The 19240-nt window shown below is 44.3% G+C and overlaps 1 protein-coding gene and 1 long non-coding RNA gene across 6 annotated transcripts in view; one reads left to right on the forward strand and one right to left on the reverse strand.

The window, feature by feature from the left end:
* DIP2C (disco interacting protein 2 homolog C) overlaps positions 1–19240 on the forward strand; it is a 322639-nt gene that overhangs the window by 252876 nt on the left and 50523 nt on the right. For all 5 annotated transcript variants that reach the window (XM_040451581.1, XM_040451579.1, XM_040451580.1 and 2 more), the window contains 3 exons: positions 6719–6849; positions 15752–15920; positions 17801–17971. In XM_040451581.1, coding sequence (XP_040307515.1) covers positions 6719–6849; positions 15752–15920; positions 17801–17971 — 471 coding nt within the window. The remainder of the gene's footprint in view (positions 1–6718; positions 6850–15751; positions 15921–17800; positions 17972–19240) is intronic.
* LOC121014912 (uncharacterized) lies at positions 10428–10761 on the reverse strand. Its single transcript, XR_005783508.1, has 2 exons — positions 10508–10761; positions 10428–10474 (listed from the first exon to the last, which is right to left on the reverse strand). It is a non-coding gene; the product is annotated as an uncharacterized LOC121014912 (long non-coding RNA).

Genomic DNA, 19240 nt, shown 5'->3' on the forward strand with positions numbered 1-19240 from the left:
TTGCCATACTGTTGCCCACTGTTGTTCCTAATGATTAGTGATGTTAAGCATTTTTTTCACGCAGTTATTGGCTGTTTGTAAGTCTTCTTTGGAGACATGTCTATTCATGTCCTTTGAATCAAATGGCTTGGTTTTTTGTTGTTGAGTCTTACAGGTTCTTGGTATATTCTGTATATTAATTTTCTCCTCTTCTTTGGATTGCCTTCTTACTCTGTGGATGGTGTCTTTTGATGCACAAAATCTTTAAATTTTCATACACTCCAATTCTGTGTCATTTTTGGCTTGTGCCTTTGGTCACATCCAAGAAATCATTGCCAAATCCAGTATCATGAAGCCTTTGTCCTTTGTTTTGTTCCAAGAGTTTTATTGTCTTAGGTCTTACATTTCTGTCTTTGATCCAATTTGAGCTAACTTTTCTGTGTGGTGTGAGGTAAGGGTCCAACCTCGTTCTTTTGCATTTGGAGATGCAATTTTCTTAGCACTTTGTTGAAAAGACTGTTGTTTCCCTAACTGAATAGTCTTGGCACTCTGGTCAAAAATCAGTTGGCCAATATATGCAAGGGTTTATTTCTAGGCTCTCTGTTCTGTTGATCTGTATGTCTGTTTTTATGCCAGTACTGCACTGCTTTTGACTACTGTATATTTGTAGTAAGTTTTTAAATCAGAATGAGGGAGTCCTCTAACTGTGTTTATTTTCAAGATTGTTTTGGCTATTCAGATTTCTTTGAGATTCTGTATGAATTCTATGCATTTTCTACTTACACAAAAAAGTCATTGAGATTTTAATAGAGATTGCACTGAGTCTGTGTTGTTTTGGGTAGTATTGACATCTGTGAATATGGTGTGTGTTTCCATTTATGTGTGTCTTTATTTTTTAGCAATATTTTATAGTCTTAATTGTACAAGTCTTTCACCTCCTTGGCTAATTCCTCAGCATTTTATTCTTTGATGCTATCATAAATGGAATTGTTTTAATTTCCTCTTCAGATTTTTCACTTAATGTATAGAAATGCAAATGATTTCTGCATGTTGACTTTTTATCTTGCTACTTTAGTGAATTTACAATTTTTAACAATTTTTTGTGTACGATGTTTAGTGTTTTCTACATACAAGTTCATTTAATCCATGAAGAGATCATTTTATTTCTGCCTTTCTAATCTGAATGCCTTTTATTTATTTTTCTTACCTAATGGCTTGGGCTAGAACTTCTAGTACTATGCATAGAAAGAGTGAAAACAGGCATCCTTGCCTTATTGCTGATCATAGAGGTAAAGTGTTGAGTCTTTCATGGCTGAGTATGATGTTTACTGTGTTCTTTATATATGGCGTTTATTCTGTTGAAGCCCGTTTTTTCTTTTTTTTTTTATTAAAAAAAATTTTTTTTTAACATTTATTTATTTTTGAGACAGAGAGAGACACAGCATGAACGGGGGAGGGGCAGAGAGAGAGGGAAACACAGAATCAGAAGCAGGCTCCAGGCTCTGAGCCATCAGCCCAGAGCCCGATGCGGGGCTCAAACTCATGGACCGCGAGATCATGACCTGAGCCAAAGTTGGACGCTTAACCGACTGAGCCACCCAGGTGCCCCGAAGCCCGTTTTTTCTACTCCTAGTTTATCGAGTGTTTTTACCATAAAAAGATGTTGAATTTTGTCAGATTTTTTTTTGCATCAATTGAGATATCATGTGTTTTTTCCCCCTCATTCTTTGAATATGATATATTACATTGATTTTTTTTTAAGATTTTATTTTTAAGTAATCTCTATACCCACTGTGGGATTTAACTTTATGGCCCCAAAATCAAGAGTCACATGCTCCTCTGAGTCAGTGAGGTGCCCCCATTGATTGAGTTTTCATTTGTAGAGCCTACAATCCCTTACAGAAATAAATCCCACTCATGTATAAGCTTTTTAATGTGCTACCGAATTGGGTAAGTGCTTTGTTGAGGATTTTGACATCAGTGTTCCACAGAGCTACTGGTCTGTAGTTTTCTGCTTTTATAGTGTTTTGTCTGGCTTTGGTATCAGAGTTTTACTAATCTCATAGAATGAGTTAAGAAGTGTTCCCTTCTCGGGGGCGCCTGGGCAGCTGTATTGGATAAATGTCGGACTTCGGCTCAGGTCATGACCTCATGGTTCATGGGTTCGAGCCCCACATCAGCCCCTCTTTCTTTTCCTCCCTTGTTTGTGTGCACATTGTCTCTATCTTAAAAATAAGTAAGTAAACTTAAAAAAATAGTGTTCCTTTCTCTTTAATTTTTTGGAAACGTTTGAGAAGGACCAGTATTAGTTCATCTTTAAATGTTTGGTAGATTTTAGCAATGAAGTCATCAGGTACAGGGCTTTTCTTTGCTGGAAAATCTTCTTTACTGATTTGATCTTGCTTTACTGCTTTTGGTCTATTCAGATTTTTTATTCTTTATGATTTAGTCTTGGTAGGTTTTGTGTTCCTTTTTTAAAATTTTTTTAAACTTTATTTTTGAGAGACAGAGACAGCATGAGCAGGAGAGGGGCAGAGAGAGAGGGAGACGCAGAATCCGAAGCAGGCTCCGGGCTCCAGGCTCCGAGCCATCAGCACAGAGCCCAGTGTGGGGCTTGAAGCCACAAACCTGAGATCAGGACCTGAGCCAAAGTCTGACGCTTAACCGACTGAGCCACCCAGGCACCCCAGTTTTGTCTTTCTTCTTGATAATTTGGGTTTCAATTTCCATGAAATGGAATTTCTTCATTTCATATAGGTTGTGCAGTTTGTTGGTGTACGACTGTTCATAGTACTTTCTTCTGATTATTTTTGTTTCTGTAGAATCCATAATGTCCTCACTTTCATTTCTGATTTTAGTATTTTGAATTTTCCTTCCTTTTTTCTTAGTCCATCTAACTAGAGGTTTGTCTGTTTTGTCGATCTTTTGGAGGAACCATCTTTTGCTTTCAGTAAGTCAACTCTTTCTCTACCCTCTGTTTGTTTATGCTCTAATCTTTATTACTTCCTTTTTCTGACTTGGGGTTTAGTCTGTTCTTTCTGTCATTCCTTGAGTTGTAAAGTTAGGTTGATGTGAGATCTGTTTTGTTTTTTAGCCTAAGTTTTCATGTAAATTTCTGCAGTCAAACTGCTTTTGCAGGGCACCTGGGTTGGCTCAGTCAGTTAAGCGGCTGACTTTGGCTCAGGTCATGATCTCATGATTTGTGGGTTCAAGCCCCACATCGGGCTCTTGTGCTGACAGCTCAGAGCCTGGAGCCTGTTTTGGATTCTGTGTCCTCTCTCTCTGCCCCTTGCCATCTCGCACTCTCTCTCTCTGTCTCTCTGTCTCTCTCTCTCTCTGTCTCTCTCTCAAAAATAAACAAACATTAAAAAGAAGTTAAAAAATAGCTTCTCTGTTACTCATTTCCTGCATTACTGTCTTGTTTTGTGCTTAGTTGATTTTTTTTTGTAGCAAAACATTTGAATTCTTTTTGTATATATTCTACAGCTTGTGTCACTCAGGTGACAGTGGGGGTTGAGTTGAACACCCTACAGTTGCAGTACTCCAGTTTCGATTATACTCGCTTAATTTCAGGAACACACAAAACTGCTCCGTGCCCGCCTTTCTCAGTTGCTGATGTCACAAAGTTATATCTTTATATACTGCATGGCCCAAAATATGTAGTAGCAAGTCTTTTAAATGCATTTCTTAAGTCTCAAGTTATATAGGGAAAAAAGTGGAATTTAAACCCAAAGTTACAATAACAATCATTTTTTCAGCTAATGATTATTTTTTTTTACCATATTAGTGTCTTAAATCATGTAGAAAATGAAAAGTGGAGTTACAAAGTATTGCTACAATTATACTAGTATTTATAATTGAATTGTATTTACTTTTGCTGAGATCTAAATTTATTCACATGACTTTGAGATATGTCTAATATCTTATTATTTCAATCTGCAGTAGTCCCTTGAGCCTTTCTTTCATGGCAGGTCTGAGTGTAATTGAGTATATTAATGAGTACTTAAATGTGATGAGCTCCCACAACTGTTTTTTTTTTTAAATGGGAATATCTTACTTTTTCCAAAATTAATTACCATTGATTGCCCAAACTTTCCTCGGGAAGTTGTAAGACTTAAACGGACTCCAGAACTCCAAAGAGTCTCATCATTTTCTGACACAGTTGTTGTCTGGTTGCTATGGAGACAGTCTTCTGAGAATCCTCTCCTCTGCTTTTCAGTAGAATCTGAGGTGACACACCAAATAAAGTGCAATATCAAATAAAATAATTCTTCAAAAGCTTTTTGGAGTACAGATTTCTTTTCATACCAGGGTGAGGGGCTTTGAGCTGCCTCCTGTCATAGCCAAACAGAAACACACACTTGTGATCGTACCCTTTTCATGGTCTACAGAAGTGGGGGCTATAATGTTACATCTTGATTCGATAAAGATACTTACACGTGAAACAGATGAAGTGACGTGACTCTTGGTAATTCCACTTAATAGAAATGTAAACCCTAGTAATCCCAGAGGGATAAATAATTAGACTTTTCTCTGAAATCTTCGTAAGTTTTTATTAAACTTCTGATTGTTTGATGAGTACCTGAGGTAAAATATGTTGTGATGTCATTTAATGAAAACCCATTTGCCTTAAATACTGAGAGGTGTAAACAACTGAAATCGTCTGGTCATGGTCTTCTCATTGAATTCTCTTCTACCTCTTTGGTTGCACATGTCCTCATGTTTCTCAGAAATTTTGATTCCGTTTCAGCTTTTGGCCCAAATGTCATTAAGTATTCAAATATAGAATGAATGCTGAGAGAGACTTAGCCAGTAATCTGTTTTCCCCCTAACGGGCACTATTTAATGTCTGATTTAGCAGAAGGCCCATGAGTATATGTTTATGTGTTCAATTTAAGTTTTAAAATACTAACCATCTGAAAGTTTAATTTGAACTCTGAAGATTTCTGATAGACCCTGGAGAAACGTTTTCACTTCAATGGGGAAGTCGTGTGGAGGACCCTTCCCTTCAGATCAGTGGCCCTCTGGGCTTGCCCACAGGACGCTGTCATACTGGCGGTGGCTCTCCCTTCCACCGAATGTGCAGCTGCCGTGTGCCCAGGGAGTGGACACTTACTTTAACGTCAGCTAAAGCAAAACTGCTCTGGAAGGTAAACCCACCCAAGAGAAGAGCTGAGGCACATCCCGGAAACACATACAGTTGCCCTCATCCGTGCTTCCTCCCACTGTGTCTACTCTCACCGTCTGTTTCGGAGTAGGGCATTAGAGCTTGTTGTCTGGGGCTTTCAAAGCGACTTATCCAGGTACAAGTCTGACTCCCTAAGAATTGGGAGTTTTTCTTCCGGCGGGGGCTGTTGGGCTGTGATGTTGGCAGGTCCAAGACTGGTGCCTGGAGACGAGTCATCCAGCTTTCCTGGTTGCGTTTTTCTTCACCTGTCTGTGCTCCTGTCTCTCTGATGAGTTCTGCCGGTGCTTACTCAGCCCCAAGACCCAGAGCTCACTGGGGTCCCCCAGGGTGACATGAGAGCGAGCCCCTTCTCTGCCCTCCTTATGCTCTCTGCACCCATTGCGAGCGCGCTCACAGGCCCTGCAGTTACCGGAGTTCTCTCTCAATTTTCCACTGGACCCAAACTCCTGAGGTCAGACAGTGGCTGTGTTTCATTCTTCTTTGTATTCTGAGCACCTAATACAATGCCTGAGACATAGCATGTACTCCATTAACGTATTAGTATTTGCTGAGCTGAGCTGTTCTCAAGCTATAAATAACGCCTGCACAGAGTAGGGGTTCAGGCAAGGTTTGTTTTAGTGGCGAATCTGGGAATGTGGCTAATTTCGGTAGCTAGGATTCTGCTGACTCCCGATCTGGTGGGCGGGCGGAGGTTGAAGGCACGTTTCAGAAACCCAGCCTTGTTTCTTCTTTGAGCAAATATCGTGGCCTTAACAGCAAGGGAAAATGAGCTGTATGTGCTCACTTCTCGAGTAATTCTGCATTACCTCGTGTGGATTGTGCGGCAGATCCATCGCGAAACCTCCCTCCACCCACAGCTTCTAGCAGGGCTCCCGCGCTTACCACAGAAGTGGCCCTGGCCCTGGCTTCTCGCCTCTGTTGCCGGCGCGACTCACGGGCGCTTCCCCCAGGCATTTGGGTGGGTGGCCCTGAGTATTAGGGTGCTTGCTCCAGCCCCCCACACGGTTCAACTGCATGGGACGTTCACTTCACGTTAACTCCAGATGTTTTTCAAACCACAAACTTGGGAAAATTTTCCTTTTCCTCTTAGGCTTGATTGGCTAGAAAGCTTCTGTGAGAAAACTGATTTTATGAGACATATTTTATGCTATTTGGCAATAATTTCCATCACGTGGGAGCCCTCTTACTGTCACCTCAGCGATGCGGGGAGACGGGAGCTTGGCTGTTGTCCTGTGACTAACGCTGGTTCTGGCCCGAAGCTGTGTGACCTTCAGCACACTACCTTCTCTGAGCCTGGTTCCTGTCACTGACATGGGATGTTCATCCACGCACCCTGCCGGCCCTACCGCATGACAGGCGTGTGTCGGGCACACCCCTGGGAGGGGCCGTGAGCCGCAGCGTCTGGTGTCTCCCCACCTTCTTCCCGGGGCTGTGGGATCGCCGGAGAAGCCTGTGCGTGCCCGCTTCCTGTTGGGGTGCGGGAGGGGGTCGCTCCAGCTGGGGCACTGGGTGTCGGCCACGTGGACTGAAGGCGGCCTTGCTGTCTTCCAGATGTGCCACGCAGCCACCAGTGCCTTCTGCCGCTCCATCAAGCTGCAGTGTGAGCTCTACCCCTCGAGAGAAGTGGCCATCTGCTTGGACCCGTACTGCGGACTTGGGTTTGTCCTGTGGTGCCTCTGCAGGTGAGTGTCGTCCTCAGCGTCTTTACAAGGACGAGGAAATCAGTCGCGTGCCCCCCCCCCCCCTTGAGACCGTTGGCAGAGTAGACGCTAACGTCTGGGGAGGACTTCCACTTGCAGAGGGGCTGGCTGCAGGGGGCCCGCATGGGTCCCTGCGCCAACCCCCCTTGGATTCCACATCCCGCAGCGTCTGGAGACCGTGGTCTCCGTGAACTTTGCTGACACCTGCAGAGATGACAGACTCTGGGCACATTCTGGGAGGCTCTCTGGTGGGGCCCCCTGTTTTCCAAGCGCAGGACTCCAGCCCGAGGCTCCCAGCAGTTATCCTCGGCCTGGAGTTTGTGTCACATCGGCCGGTGAGAGCTCAGGCTCTCTCTTCCTTCAGGCTTGTCCCTGACGCGGGCGGGGGACGAACGTCAGCTGCAGGAAGGCCGGGAGCAACCTCCATGAGCACTCCCCCCCCCCCCCCCCCCCGGTCCCCGCCCCCCCCCCCCCCCAGCCAGCAGCCACCCAGCGTCCAACCCAGAGAAGGGTCAGCAGGTGCTTGTGGCGAGGATGAACTTGGGGAAGTTCATTGGCATTTTGTCTGACTGCATATGTGTTCCCTGAAGAAACTGTAGAAAATATGCAATAACATAAAGACCTCAGTAATCATGCTGCCCAGTGATACCAGTTAACAGGCACTATTAGCATTTTGGTATACCGTCTTCCAGTTTGATTTCTGGTGTAGCGTACTATGGTTTTATCGTTAGCACTTTGAACATCTTTAAGTACATGAAGTGCCCCCCATCCAGCTCCCCGTGGACCAACATTTGGCCCACTTTGTTTCACGTCCCCTTCCGATTTTTAATGCAATCACCAGACAGCATGCTTTCACCATAAACCTTCAAGTACGCGTACAGTTTTTTTGTAAGCATGCGCTAACATAGGTATAAAACGGAGATGCTGCAGTATGAAAGTGGTTAGGATTTCCTTTTTTCTGGCCGACGTTCTCTAATGTCTTTAAATGTGCCCCTCAGCTATTCTAATGCATTCATAATATTTAATAATATGAAGTTGGATTAAAACCCAATCGTATATTTTTGAAAAACACATTTCAGTTAGACCAATTAAACTTTTTGAGAGAGCAGATGGAATTGAGTTAAAATACTTAATGATTTCTGCCTCACTGTAAAATGCAGTAGCCTTGTGGGTAACTTTTCCTCTCGGGAAATAGTTTAGGATGTGGTATTCCAACAGTAGTGCCAGCGACTGTAGACATGCTTGGCCAACTAGGAAGGAAGCCGCCCTGACCTACCTACTTTATAGGAGACTGTCCATGTGTCTGTCTGTGTGTCACTTGGCAAGGTGCCGGTAAAGCTGAAGCCAGCAATGGAGTGCTTCGCCAACGCCCATGCACCAACACGGGATGCTCACTAGTAGCAGTGAGGGCATGGTGGGGGCTCTTAAAAGGAGTTATAAGGAACCTTTACCTAATGAACACACCTCCTGCAAATTCACTCAGCAGTCACAGAATCACAATATTCTGTCGATTGCCCCTGCAACACTAGAATCCGGTATACCATAGCTACAGACTTCTCCCTTCTTAGGTCCTCTATAGAAACAGATCCCATCAGAGTTGCTTAAAGACCAGACCTGGGAGCATCCCCCCCACCCCACCCCCAGTGGTGATGAGGATGCCCAACACCCATAAATCCTGCACACACGGTTTCCTCTCAGATGGGCTCGCGTTCCTTCAGGAAATGAACAAGATGAACCTGGATGTCATTTTGTGCAAGAAAGTGCTCACAGTAGGGCGGTGACATGTCCTTCAGAGGGGCTCCCATTGGCCAAATTGGGGGAATTTCAGCATCAAGGTAAAGATTATGATAGATGATAACGCTTTGAATAAAATGGGAAATTATTTCACTATTCAGACAAACAGATGAACAGATTAAAAGCTCCATTGCTACGGCAGACGTCTAGAAAATAGTAGTTAATTATGACGGGAAGGAAGAACCTTCACGGTGGAGACTTGGGGCAGGGGTGTGTCACCCAGAGGGTTGCAGCAGGGAAGACAGCATTCCATCCGGGGTCTTCCTGGCAAAGATACTTCACTGACTCCAAGCCAGGGAGCATCAGACACAGACTAAGGAGGGACGGAAAGCGGCATGTGGACACCGGTGTCACAGAGGCCTGAGGACCCCACTCCCCCCCCAGGCAGGCCGATGGCATCTGTGGCCTTGTCTCCCAACGGGCTCCTTTCGCTGTAAAAGACACCATCAGGACAACTGGCAAAACTTGACTGAGGGTCCCAGACTTGGGTGGAAGAAACGTATCTGATCCCTGATTTTGATGCCTGAATCGGCTTTGTGGAGGAAAATAAACTTGTTTATTGGAAATACCTGCTGAAGTATTTGGGGTTGATGGGGCATCAGGTCAGTGACTCACCCTCAGATGATTCAAGAGGGGAAAAAGTATTTCTATTCAAAACTTTTCTGTAACTTTGGATTGTTTGAACATTTTTAAGAAGTTGAATGAAACAATTTTTTATGTCTTCATTCTAAAGTTCCCTTCAGTCACAAAATAGAGGATTGTGTATCTGAGACTTGAGATATAACAGAGTTGTTTCAAAATATTCATGTATTTATTTATTTTGAAAGAGAGAGTGCATGCAAGCAGGGGAAGGTCAGAGAGAGAGAGAGAGAAATCCCAAGCTCTATACTGTCAGCGTGGAGCCCGATGCAGGGCTTAAACTCATGAACCATGAGATCATGACCCAAGCTGAAACCAAGAGTAAGATGCTTAACTGACTGAGCCATCCAGGCGCCCTTGTTTCAAAATATTTTTTTTTTTCAAACGTTTATTTATTTTTGGGACAGAGAGAGACAGAGCATGAACGGGGGAGGGGCAGAGAGAGAGGGAGACACAGAATCGGAAACAGGCTCCAGGCTCCGAGCCATCAGCCCAGAGCCTGACGCGGGGCTCGAACTCACGGACCGCGAGATCGTGACCTGGCTGAAGTCGGACGCTTAACCGACTGCGCCACCCAGGCGCCCCATGTTTCAAAATATTTTTGAGATCAAATGTGTCTTTAAAAGCATTCAGATAGTTGATATTCATGGATTAAAAGTTTTAATATTGTTAAAATGGAAATTCTTTGCAAATAGGTTTAGAGATTTGATGAAATTCCTGTCAAAAATCTCAGCATATTTTTTGTTTTGCAGAAATTGATATTATCCTAAAATATAAAGGAAGATCCCACAATATCTAAAACAATTTTGGAATAGGATAACAAAGTTGGAAAACTCAGACTTCCCGTGTTCAACCCTTACTATAGTAGCCAGGACAGTGTTATACTGGCAGAAAGGTAGGTAGGAAGGTAGATACAGAAAAAATAGTCAATGAAACACAATAGAGAGTCCAGAAATAGCCCTGTTGCATATGGTCACTTCATTTTTCAGCAAAGACAGTTCAGTGATTAAAGGGTAGTATTTTCAACAAACCATGTTTGGGAATATTGGGCGTTCACCTGTAAAAAGATTAATTTAAACCTTATTTTGCATCATATAAATAAATTCAAAATAGGTTGCAGTCTTTAATGTAAAAACTAAAACTTTTGGAAGAAGACAAATCAGTAAATCTTAATCTCAAGTTAGAGTTCTTAGATATGGGGCAATACATAAAAGAAATATTGGTAAATGTGGCTTCGGTAAAATTAAAAACTTGGGCACATCAAATGGCACTTGATAGAAAGTTGGAAAGACAAACCACACACTGGGGGAAAGTATTTGCAAATCATAACCTGATGCAGTCCTTCCAAACAGATACAAAACGAACTCTTAAAACTCCAGAAGAAAACATGCAACATGAATTTAAAAACGGGCAACAGGTTTGAATAGATATTTCACCACAAATACACAAATCACGATAAACGCATGAAAAGATGTTTCACATTCATTAGGAAAATACAAATTAAAACCAGTGAGCTGACACTTCATACCCACTGGAGCAGATACAGCCACAAACCCCAGAAAATAACAAGGTTGGAAAGCTTCTGTTTTCCAGTTTCAGAACTGTGCTACAGAGCAACAGTAACCAAGGGTGTTCAGAAACTGGAATTCTCATATGTTGTTGATGGGAATGTAAAATGGTAAAATTTTTAAGTTTGGCATGCTCTTAAAAATTAAGCATAAATTCGCTACATGACCCAGCAATTCCACTCCTAGGCGTCTACCAAAGAGAAGGAAAAACACACAAAGACTTGATGTCCGTAGCGGCCTTCATAAAAAAGAGGAAAAGAAGCAGGCAGTGCACACGTCCTAGCTGCTGGATGGACAGTGTTGGTCGTATCCCGTGATGGAATACAGCTACAGTGTGAATAAACGTCAAAACGTCACACTAAGAAGCCAGGCTCCAATACCACGTATCACACGATTGTATCATAGGACGCCATTTACACGAAATGTGTGGAGAAGACAAGTCTATGGAGGCAGAAAGTGGGACAGTGGTCAACTGGGGCTGGGGTAAAAGGACGATCGAGCCGGGTGGACCCAAGCCATACATGTGTGTGATGGAAGTGTTCTCGAACTGCGTTGTGGTGATAATTCTACAACGCTGCAAGTTTAGTAAAATCCTTTCAATTCCATGCTTCAACTGAGTGGATTTATGGTACGTGCTTTATACCTAAGTGAAACTGTTTAAAGAAGAAGACCGCCCGTCATCAGGATAACTGAAGAGCACGAGACAGTAGCCCGCAGGGCGCTGTGTGTCGTCACGCCCCGCGTCTGCCTTGCTCCAAGTTCCGGAGTTGTGATAGCTAACTGAGCCCCCCCTCCTTTTTTTAAACTTTTTTTTTTTTTTTACCCCCATGTGTCTCTTTAGCCATCTTGTTCTCTTTGAAGTTCAGATCTAAACTAGAATTTTTCAGGTTCCAGAAATTCTCAGAGGTTAAACGTCTTCAGTATAAGCAACCTGCTATCACGTAGGTCTGTTTCGGAAGTATTTGTGGCTACCGCCAAGATGTCAGTGCTGGCTAGTAGATGAAACCGTTCATCAGCATCTGCTGGACTGAGCAAGGAAAGGGCATATAAAAAATTCATGAGTCGGGCTTCCTGTCTGTCCTCTGTTATCAAGATGTCATTATTGTTGACTTCCATCCTACTTGTGGGAATGAGGAGAACGGTGAGCTGTACTTAATTTTCATAAGTGTGCTTGGCATTCTCTAGCTTTGAATTCCGCACAGGGACCCAGCGCTTTCATGTGTGAATGGTTCAGAGGAAGCAGATCACTTGTCCTGATGTGTATTCTTGAGAAAACTACTCATGGATGCTTTGTATTTAATTTTCTGCATTTGAATCTCCCTACGATAGTATTTGTAAAATAAAACCCTGGGAACAATATGGAAATGATAAATTGCCATCATTAAAAGGAATATCATCATAAGGTTTTACCTGCATTGTGATTCCCTAAGATGTGTGGCTCAAACGTCACTGACCGTGTTTGGAACCTGGCACTGAAAACGTAAAAGTCCTTGGTGAGGAACAGCGACTGTGTAAATTTGAGCTGCAATAAAAATCATGCAGGGAAATTAGTTAAGTTGTATTATTAAGCCTGATTCATGAACAAGTTGAATAACATTTGCTGTTAACAGAAAACTGTGCCCCATCACTTCTCAAAGAAGTGAGATGCTTGCTTCCTAGTGGATAATTATCATTTATGAGGTTCGTAATGTGCAGGCTCATTAGATCTTAGGCTGTTGGCTGTTGTATGATCCCATATTTGATCCCAGTTTTGCCCCTGAGGTTCTTCTAATGTTAATTTCATGGAGGTACATTTTCCATTATTTTTATTTCTTCCTGTTTCATGCTGCCTGGAGGCTTTTGACTGGAATTAACACATTATCTCCCAAGAAAGGCTGTAATTCAGACAACAGCAGGTGTGTGTGAGTTGATTCTGGAGCTCTGTGATACAAGGGACAGAAAGTAAGACTGTGCCCAGAGTTGCCGAACAAAACATCACTTTCCATCAAGTCAGGCCACTTGGCAATGCCCTCCTGCTATGTGTCCCCATTTTCAGGGGCTTCCCGCCTCTAGGAAAGGGTCTTGGCAGCAGAGAGGAGAGCGCTATGCCTCATGGCCCCTGGGAAAACATGTCTAAGAGTGGTCGGTGGTATCAGTGGGCCCTTAGACATATTAGTACAGCAAATGGGGACATTTGATTGGTGTCAGACCCCAAGTGTGTAATTCTTGGAAGGTTACTTTGAAAATAGCACAAATAGGCCCCAAAAGTGAGAACACAAGACATGCCAACTTCCTAAACCAGAGGGAAACTTTCATTTTAAAGAATCTCAGTTCTGTATAGGAGAACTGCTGGAAAAGTTTGTTTTCACAGACTGCAAACTCTAGGCCACATTTGTACAGAAATGTGTGATGGGTTGTTACTTGCAGTTGTAGTGGACAGCTTGTAAGCAGCTGCAGAAACGGGGTGCCTGGGCTTCATAATGCAGGTAGGTTTGTGGTGATGTTATTTGATCTCCTGAGTAATATGTTTAATGACCTAAGTTAGCTTCCCAAGGACAAATCTTACAGAAAGCCTGACAGAATTCGGAGCACTATAATCATCAGAGTGGGTCCTCAGTGACTTTGTGACATTGACTATAGAAGTAACTTACTGCACCTTAACTAGGGACCCACTGGGGTGTGTGCCACTTGCTCTGTGTCACCGCGTGCCCAGCAAAACTTCCCCATCGGCAGGATTTCAAAGGAAACTTCAAAGTTGTGCGTATGCTATTCTTTTCTCCTGGTTACTAAGAACAGTAGTGGATCCTCAGAGCTCTTGAAATTTCATCTAAAATCAGCTCGGAACTGGTTCTGATTCTAGTCCCACTTTTGGTTAACCCTTTAAATACAGAGTGTCTATTCTCATACTGACTCGGAAGGATTGAGAAAGATCCAGACGTTCTCATTAATAAAGTTACCTCTTAAAAAGCTGCTCTCACTTGGGGCACTTGGGTAGCTCAGTCGGTTGAGCATCCAACTCTTGGTTTTGGCTCAGGTCACAATTCCAAGGTCGTGGGATCGAGCCCAGAGTCCAGCTCTGTGCTGAGCATGGAGCCTGCTTGGGACTCTCTCTGCCCCTCCCCCATGTGCTCTCTGTCTCTGTCTCTCTCAAAAAAAAAAAAAAATTGCTCCCACTTGGCTATTACGCCTCCTTCCTCAAATAACACTTAGGTTGTCTTCCCACACACGCTGGTTGTCGACTCATGTTGTGATAAATAGTTCTCCATTAGAAGTACTGAAGTACTCCCAACTTCCCGTGGTTTGTCATCTTGATAAGAAATGTATGATTGGATGTTTCCGGGTTAGAGATTGTGTGTGTGTGTGTGTGTGTGTGTGTGTGTGTGTGTGTGTGTGTGTTACATTCTATAGAAATGAATGAGAGTATTCTAGAAAATAATAAAGGGCCAAACACCCCTCGTCCCACTTATGTGTGCCACCTGTGCTGGTACTTTGGCGTGTGCGTTTGCTTCTCCGCACAGATGTCACTGTGTTCAGATGTGGTTACATATCCTGTCTTCCTTTAATGAGCAGTTTCTAAACACATGTCTTGGATGTAAGATTTGTGGGATCTGCCTTGAGAACCCATCTGCCAGCAAACCCGTTTCGTTGGTCTAAAAAGACCGTATTCTTCATGAAATGTTCCATATTGGCAGTGTATGACCTCTGAAAGCTGTCAGGGGTTGGCATTAGCAGAAAGGTGTGGGGGCCACACCTGTGAAGGGTAGAGAGGTCACAGGTCAAGGTGGGGGGGTCATGCCATCCTGAGCCCTGGCAGCTGCCGGGCAGCCCCTTAGTCGTCACACTGCATCACAGCAGGTCCTTCCTGAAGGACCGTCGGAGGGGTACGTAGTGATGGACTAAAGCGCTTTCTGAAGCAAAAACAGGGTCTTTTAAGTGGTATTGATTCTAATGCATCCAAAGGTTGTATCAGTTACTTGTTAAGTTCTTGCTTATGATTTTCACTTCTCTGCTGGCATGCCCAGGCATGTGGTGGGGCCACGGCTCCTGATGTGGGGTTTCCTCCGCACGCTTCCCCCCACTCTCTCAAGTCAGTATTTGTTCCTCCCTGGAGGAAGTACTCTCATTTGAAAGGGAAGATTGGTTTACGTGGGACTTTGTTACTCACCAAAGTAACAGTGGCAGTTGAGTGAGCTCAGAGATGCCCGAGTGCAGCCGATACAGCGTGTGTGCACATAGTGAATGGCGTATGGTTGTTGAAACGAAGTATGGCGGTGCTCTCTTTTACTCACTGTGCTGTTTCTTCCTAGGCGATCAGATTAAGGAACATTCCCAGCTTACAGGTTACTGTTAAGTAATGAAGTAAAAGAGAAAGCCGTGCAGCTTTACGACAGCGTGTGTGTGCATGTGAATTACTCACTGTCAGATGACTCTCACACGTCTTGAATTTTGGTTTCAACATACTGGGGTTTAAAATTCCTCAATCAGTAATGCAATAAAAGCCAGTTGAAAACTAAATGGACAAGGGGCCTGGAGGCTCCATCAGTGGAGTGTGTGACTCTTGATCTCAGGGTCATGAGTTCAAGCTCCACGTTGGGCCTAGAGATGACCTAAGAAGAATGGACAAAGGACTTGATTAGACGCTCCGCTAAAGAAAGCATACAGTTTTATAAATTCATCCCCGTGTTTCCTGCATTTTGCTAATGTAGCGGCTTTGGGAGAAATGTAACAGCCTCTCTGCTTTTACATTTTCAGACGAGTGCTCAAAAAGGCAGCCACTGAACCATGATTCCTATAGTTCTTTTGTGTCTCCATGAGCTCGCTTTCATTTTGTGTTTGCAAACCTGGAGGGCCGAGCGCATGTCTGCGGCCCCCTGCTCACCCGGCCCCTCTGTCTGTCTCTGCAGCGTGTACTCTGGGCACCAGTCCATTCTCATCCCGCCTTCTGAGCTGGAAACCAACCCTGCCTTGTGGCTTCTTGCCGTGAGTCAGTACAAAGTCCGGGACACGTTCTGCTCCTATTCAGTGATGGAACTTTGTACCAAGGGGCTGGGCTCACAGACAGAATCACTCAAGGTAAGCAGCCTGTCACCCGGCTTCCAGGGGAACACCTGCCAGCATCCTAGGGAAGCTCGCTGTCAGAGGGCATGGGGAGGGTTTGCTGGTGCTAAAATGATTGTCCACAAAAACCGAGATATAATCCGCTGTCACCGGAAGCTTCCAAGACTGATTTCATGTGAAAACCTTAGTTTAGAAGATGATTTCCCACTGCCACCAAGAGTTATAGGTCAGGGTGTGTGGCACTGTCATCTGTGATTCCATTAGGTCTGCCTGAAAGGCCCTAAATTGCCTTTTCTTCTGTTGGTGAATTCCCTTGTTCCGTGGAGTTAATTTTACTGTGATGCTGGTATTCAAGTGATAATTTAAATTTAGCTGTTCATTTTTGTTTTCCTCGATCACCCTGATTTATAGGTGTGCATCCTAATCAAAATATTAGCATTTCCTTCCACTTAAACCAATAACATTTTGATAGACATATTTTCATGGTAAATGAAGTAGTCATCATCCAAGTAAGGAGGGAGGAGAGAATAGTCATACACCTGTGTTGATTTATATTCTGATACTATCCATTGCTTATATCTTTTTTTTGTATATATAGGTTATATCGTGTATGTGCGCATGGGCGTACGTAAATTGCCTGTATATATAAATAAGTATATATAAATACTTACGCAATACGTTTATATCCTGAATTTTGTTTTCCTGTTTAGAACTAATGCATTAAGCTTAAGAAAAGAAATACGAGATAACATTCACATTAAGTTATGTAAATAAAGGCGTAATTTCTTGAAATTATACATATATATAGGAAAAGAAATTTGTAAGACCTACTTATCACTTACAACCACCCATATTGTTTTATAAAATCATGGAGTACCTTTCACGAATGATGACACAATTGAGTGCTTTCTAAGCACTTTACGTGTTGATTCATCTAACCTTTACAACGGGTGTGTGAAGTGGAAACTACTACTGTCTCCATTTTAAAGATGAGGACACTTACGTGACAGAGAAATTGGGCACCCTTAGCAAGTTCTTACACTTAATGAATTTTGGAGCCCTGTTTGGAATGTCTGGCTCCATCCAGGTCCGCCATCTCGAGACGCAGGGTGCACTGCCGCCCCAAGCACGCAACTGTGTGAACGATCGTTGGTATCACCCAGTTTTAATGTTTTCTGTGTGATTTTTGTCTGTGAGGTCCTATCTGTGCACGAGCTCCCGGTGCCAGAGTGACCTGAGCTGGTGTCTCCTGCACTGTTCAGGAGCCTGTGTCCGTGCCCTGTGCCGCCCACATAAACGCGGCTCCTTCCACCCCACGGGCCCCCAGCCCAGCCGGGAAGCGCCCTCCGCACAGAGTCTCGTGCTCCCCTCATGGGAGGCCCTCCTCCGGGTCAGTTCACTGGATTTGGCGCAGAACTGAGGTGTGCTCAGACATTCTTAATCATGAGAATTTGGCGTAACCTTTTAAGTCTCATGGGACCCAGAAGGAATGTGTCTTTTCCACTGTTACATTAAACATAGGGTTTCTCACTCATGGGCAGCATGTGCTGTTGTGTATCCGTGTCTTACAGGCGTGTATCCAGGTGCTTCCTTGCTTCCATACACCCTGTCCCTTAATTACTTTGTCCAGGACCTTGCTTGGCCTCCTCGTGCTCCTTGCTGCTGCATCTTGCTGGTTTTTAAGATCTGTTTATAGTGGCGTCTTTGATAATCTGGTACCTGAATGATTTCTTTTTCCACGCGCATGTCCTAGGACAGTTTAATTAGCAATGTGGACACCAGCCCCTGGGAGTGAGTATCTGTGTGGAGTGTGTGTGACTTCCACCCATCTGGTTGAGAAGGTCACACCCTTGAGCCCTGAAAGGCTGACGTCTCACCGCTGTCCTTGCTTCTAGGCACGGGGCCTGGACTTGTCCCGCGTGCGGACCTGTGTGGTCGTGGCAGAGGAGCGGCCTCGGATAGCGCTCACCCAGTCTTTCTCAAAGCTCTTTAAAGACCTGGGTCTCCACCCGCGGGCCGTGAGCACCTCCTTCGGCTGCAGAGTGAACCTGGCCATTTGCTTGCAGGTGGGTTCATGGATCCCTAAGTGCCCCGGTCAGAGTGACTTGTAAATGTCAGGCACACAGAGTAGTGGGGGTAGTCTCCTTGGCCGACGCTGAGCTACGCGTACAAGACACGCTTTAATCAAATGCATGTGATTGGTACACACTTGTTTGTGGTTTTTTTCTTTTTCTTTTTTTTCACTCTGCGTTTGTCAGTAGCCATGACTCATAACTAGCATTCGTAGAACTTATTCTGTACTGAAACAGTTTAACTTTTGTTAACGTGAGTAGCAGTTGGCCCAGACTCCTGAAGTCAGGCTTTGTAAAGATGCCATACTAGACACAGGTTTCACTGTGGCAAGAAATCCTGTACAGGCACTAATTTCTGTAGGAAGAATGCCAGGTACTTTAGCAGACTTGGGAATTGGCTGCTGGGATGGCAGTCTGGAAACGATCAGTTGTGATTGGCTGCACCTCTGTGGCATGGGTGTGAGGCAGTCCTCGTAAGATACTCTTGTGGCAACTGTGGCTAAAAGCCCACCTGTGACCATCCTCACTATTCCTTTCTTTCTTTGAACCCTGAACACTGGTACACCCGTCCGTGGAGATTCTGTCCCGGGTCAGGGCTGCCTGAACACGAGGACAGGGAAGCCACATAGGAATTCCATCACAGGGCACAGCTGTAGACTTTGTTCCTCGAACATATTGAGAGATAGAAACGCCAGTCACAGCAGGTGCTGGAAGGGGGCATGTTGACACAGGTCTCCTCCCGACTTGCCCACCCACTGTCCTGCATTTCTGACCCCAGAGGTGGTTGCTCACAGTCACCCCCACGGGTGACCTCAGAAAGCTCCGGGGCGGCCGCGTCCTCACCGGCCCTCTGGGTGCTGCTCTGCCACAGATATTGGCCAAGGAGGGCCTCTTGCCATGTGACTGGTCTGATGTGATTGCTTCAGAAACATTAGCTGCAGATGGGTTTTTCTTTCTTTCTTTCTTTCTTTTTTTCTTTTCTAATTTTCTACTACATCCAGGGGGGCATTGCCATCGTGGGCATGGTGCTAGTTTGGAATCTTGGCAGCATCTTGAAATATTTTCGTACATTTTACGTTTTTTTCCACTTGTTTGTTTGCTTTATTCTCAACTCATTTTCAGCCACTTTTCCTTTTTCTGAATGGTCAGTATCAGTGAAAGTCGGCAGAGATCAAGCGTATCCTAAAAAGCAATGCAGGCTCATGGTCCCTTGCCAAAACACGTGGGGCCAGGTATGCTTCAGGATGGAGGGGTTTTCTGGCT

Source organism: Herpailurus yagouaroundi, unplaced genomic scaffold (assembly GCF_014898765.1).
Source record: "Herpailurus yagouaroundi ecotype Mexico unplaced genomic scaffold, PumYag 203, whole genome shotgun sequence".
Lineage (NCBI taxonomy): Eukaryota > Metazoa > Chordata > Mammalia > Carnivora > Felidae > Herpailurus > Herpailurus yagouaroundi.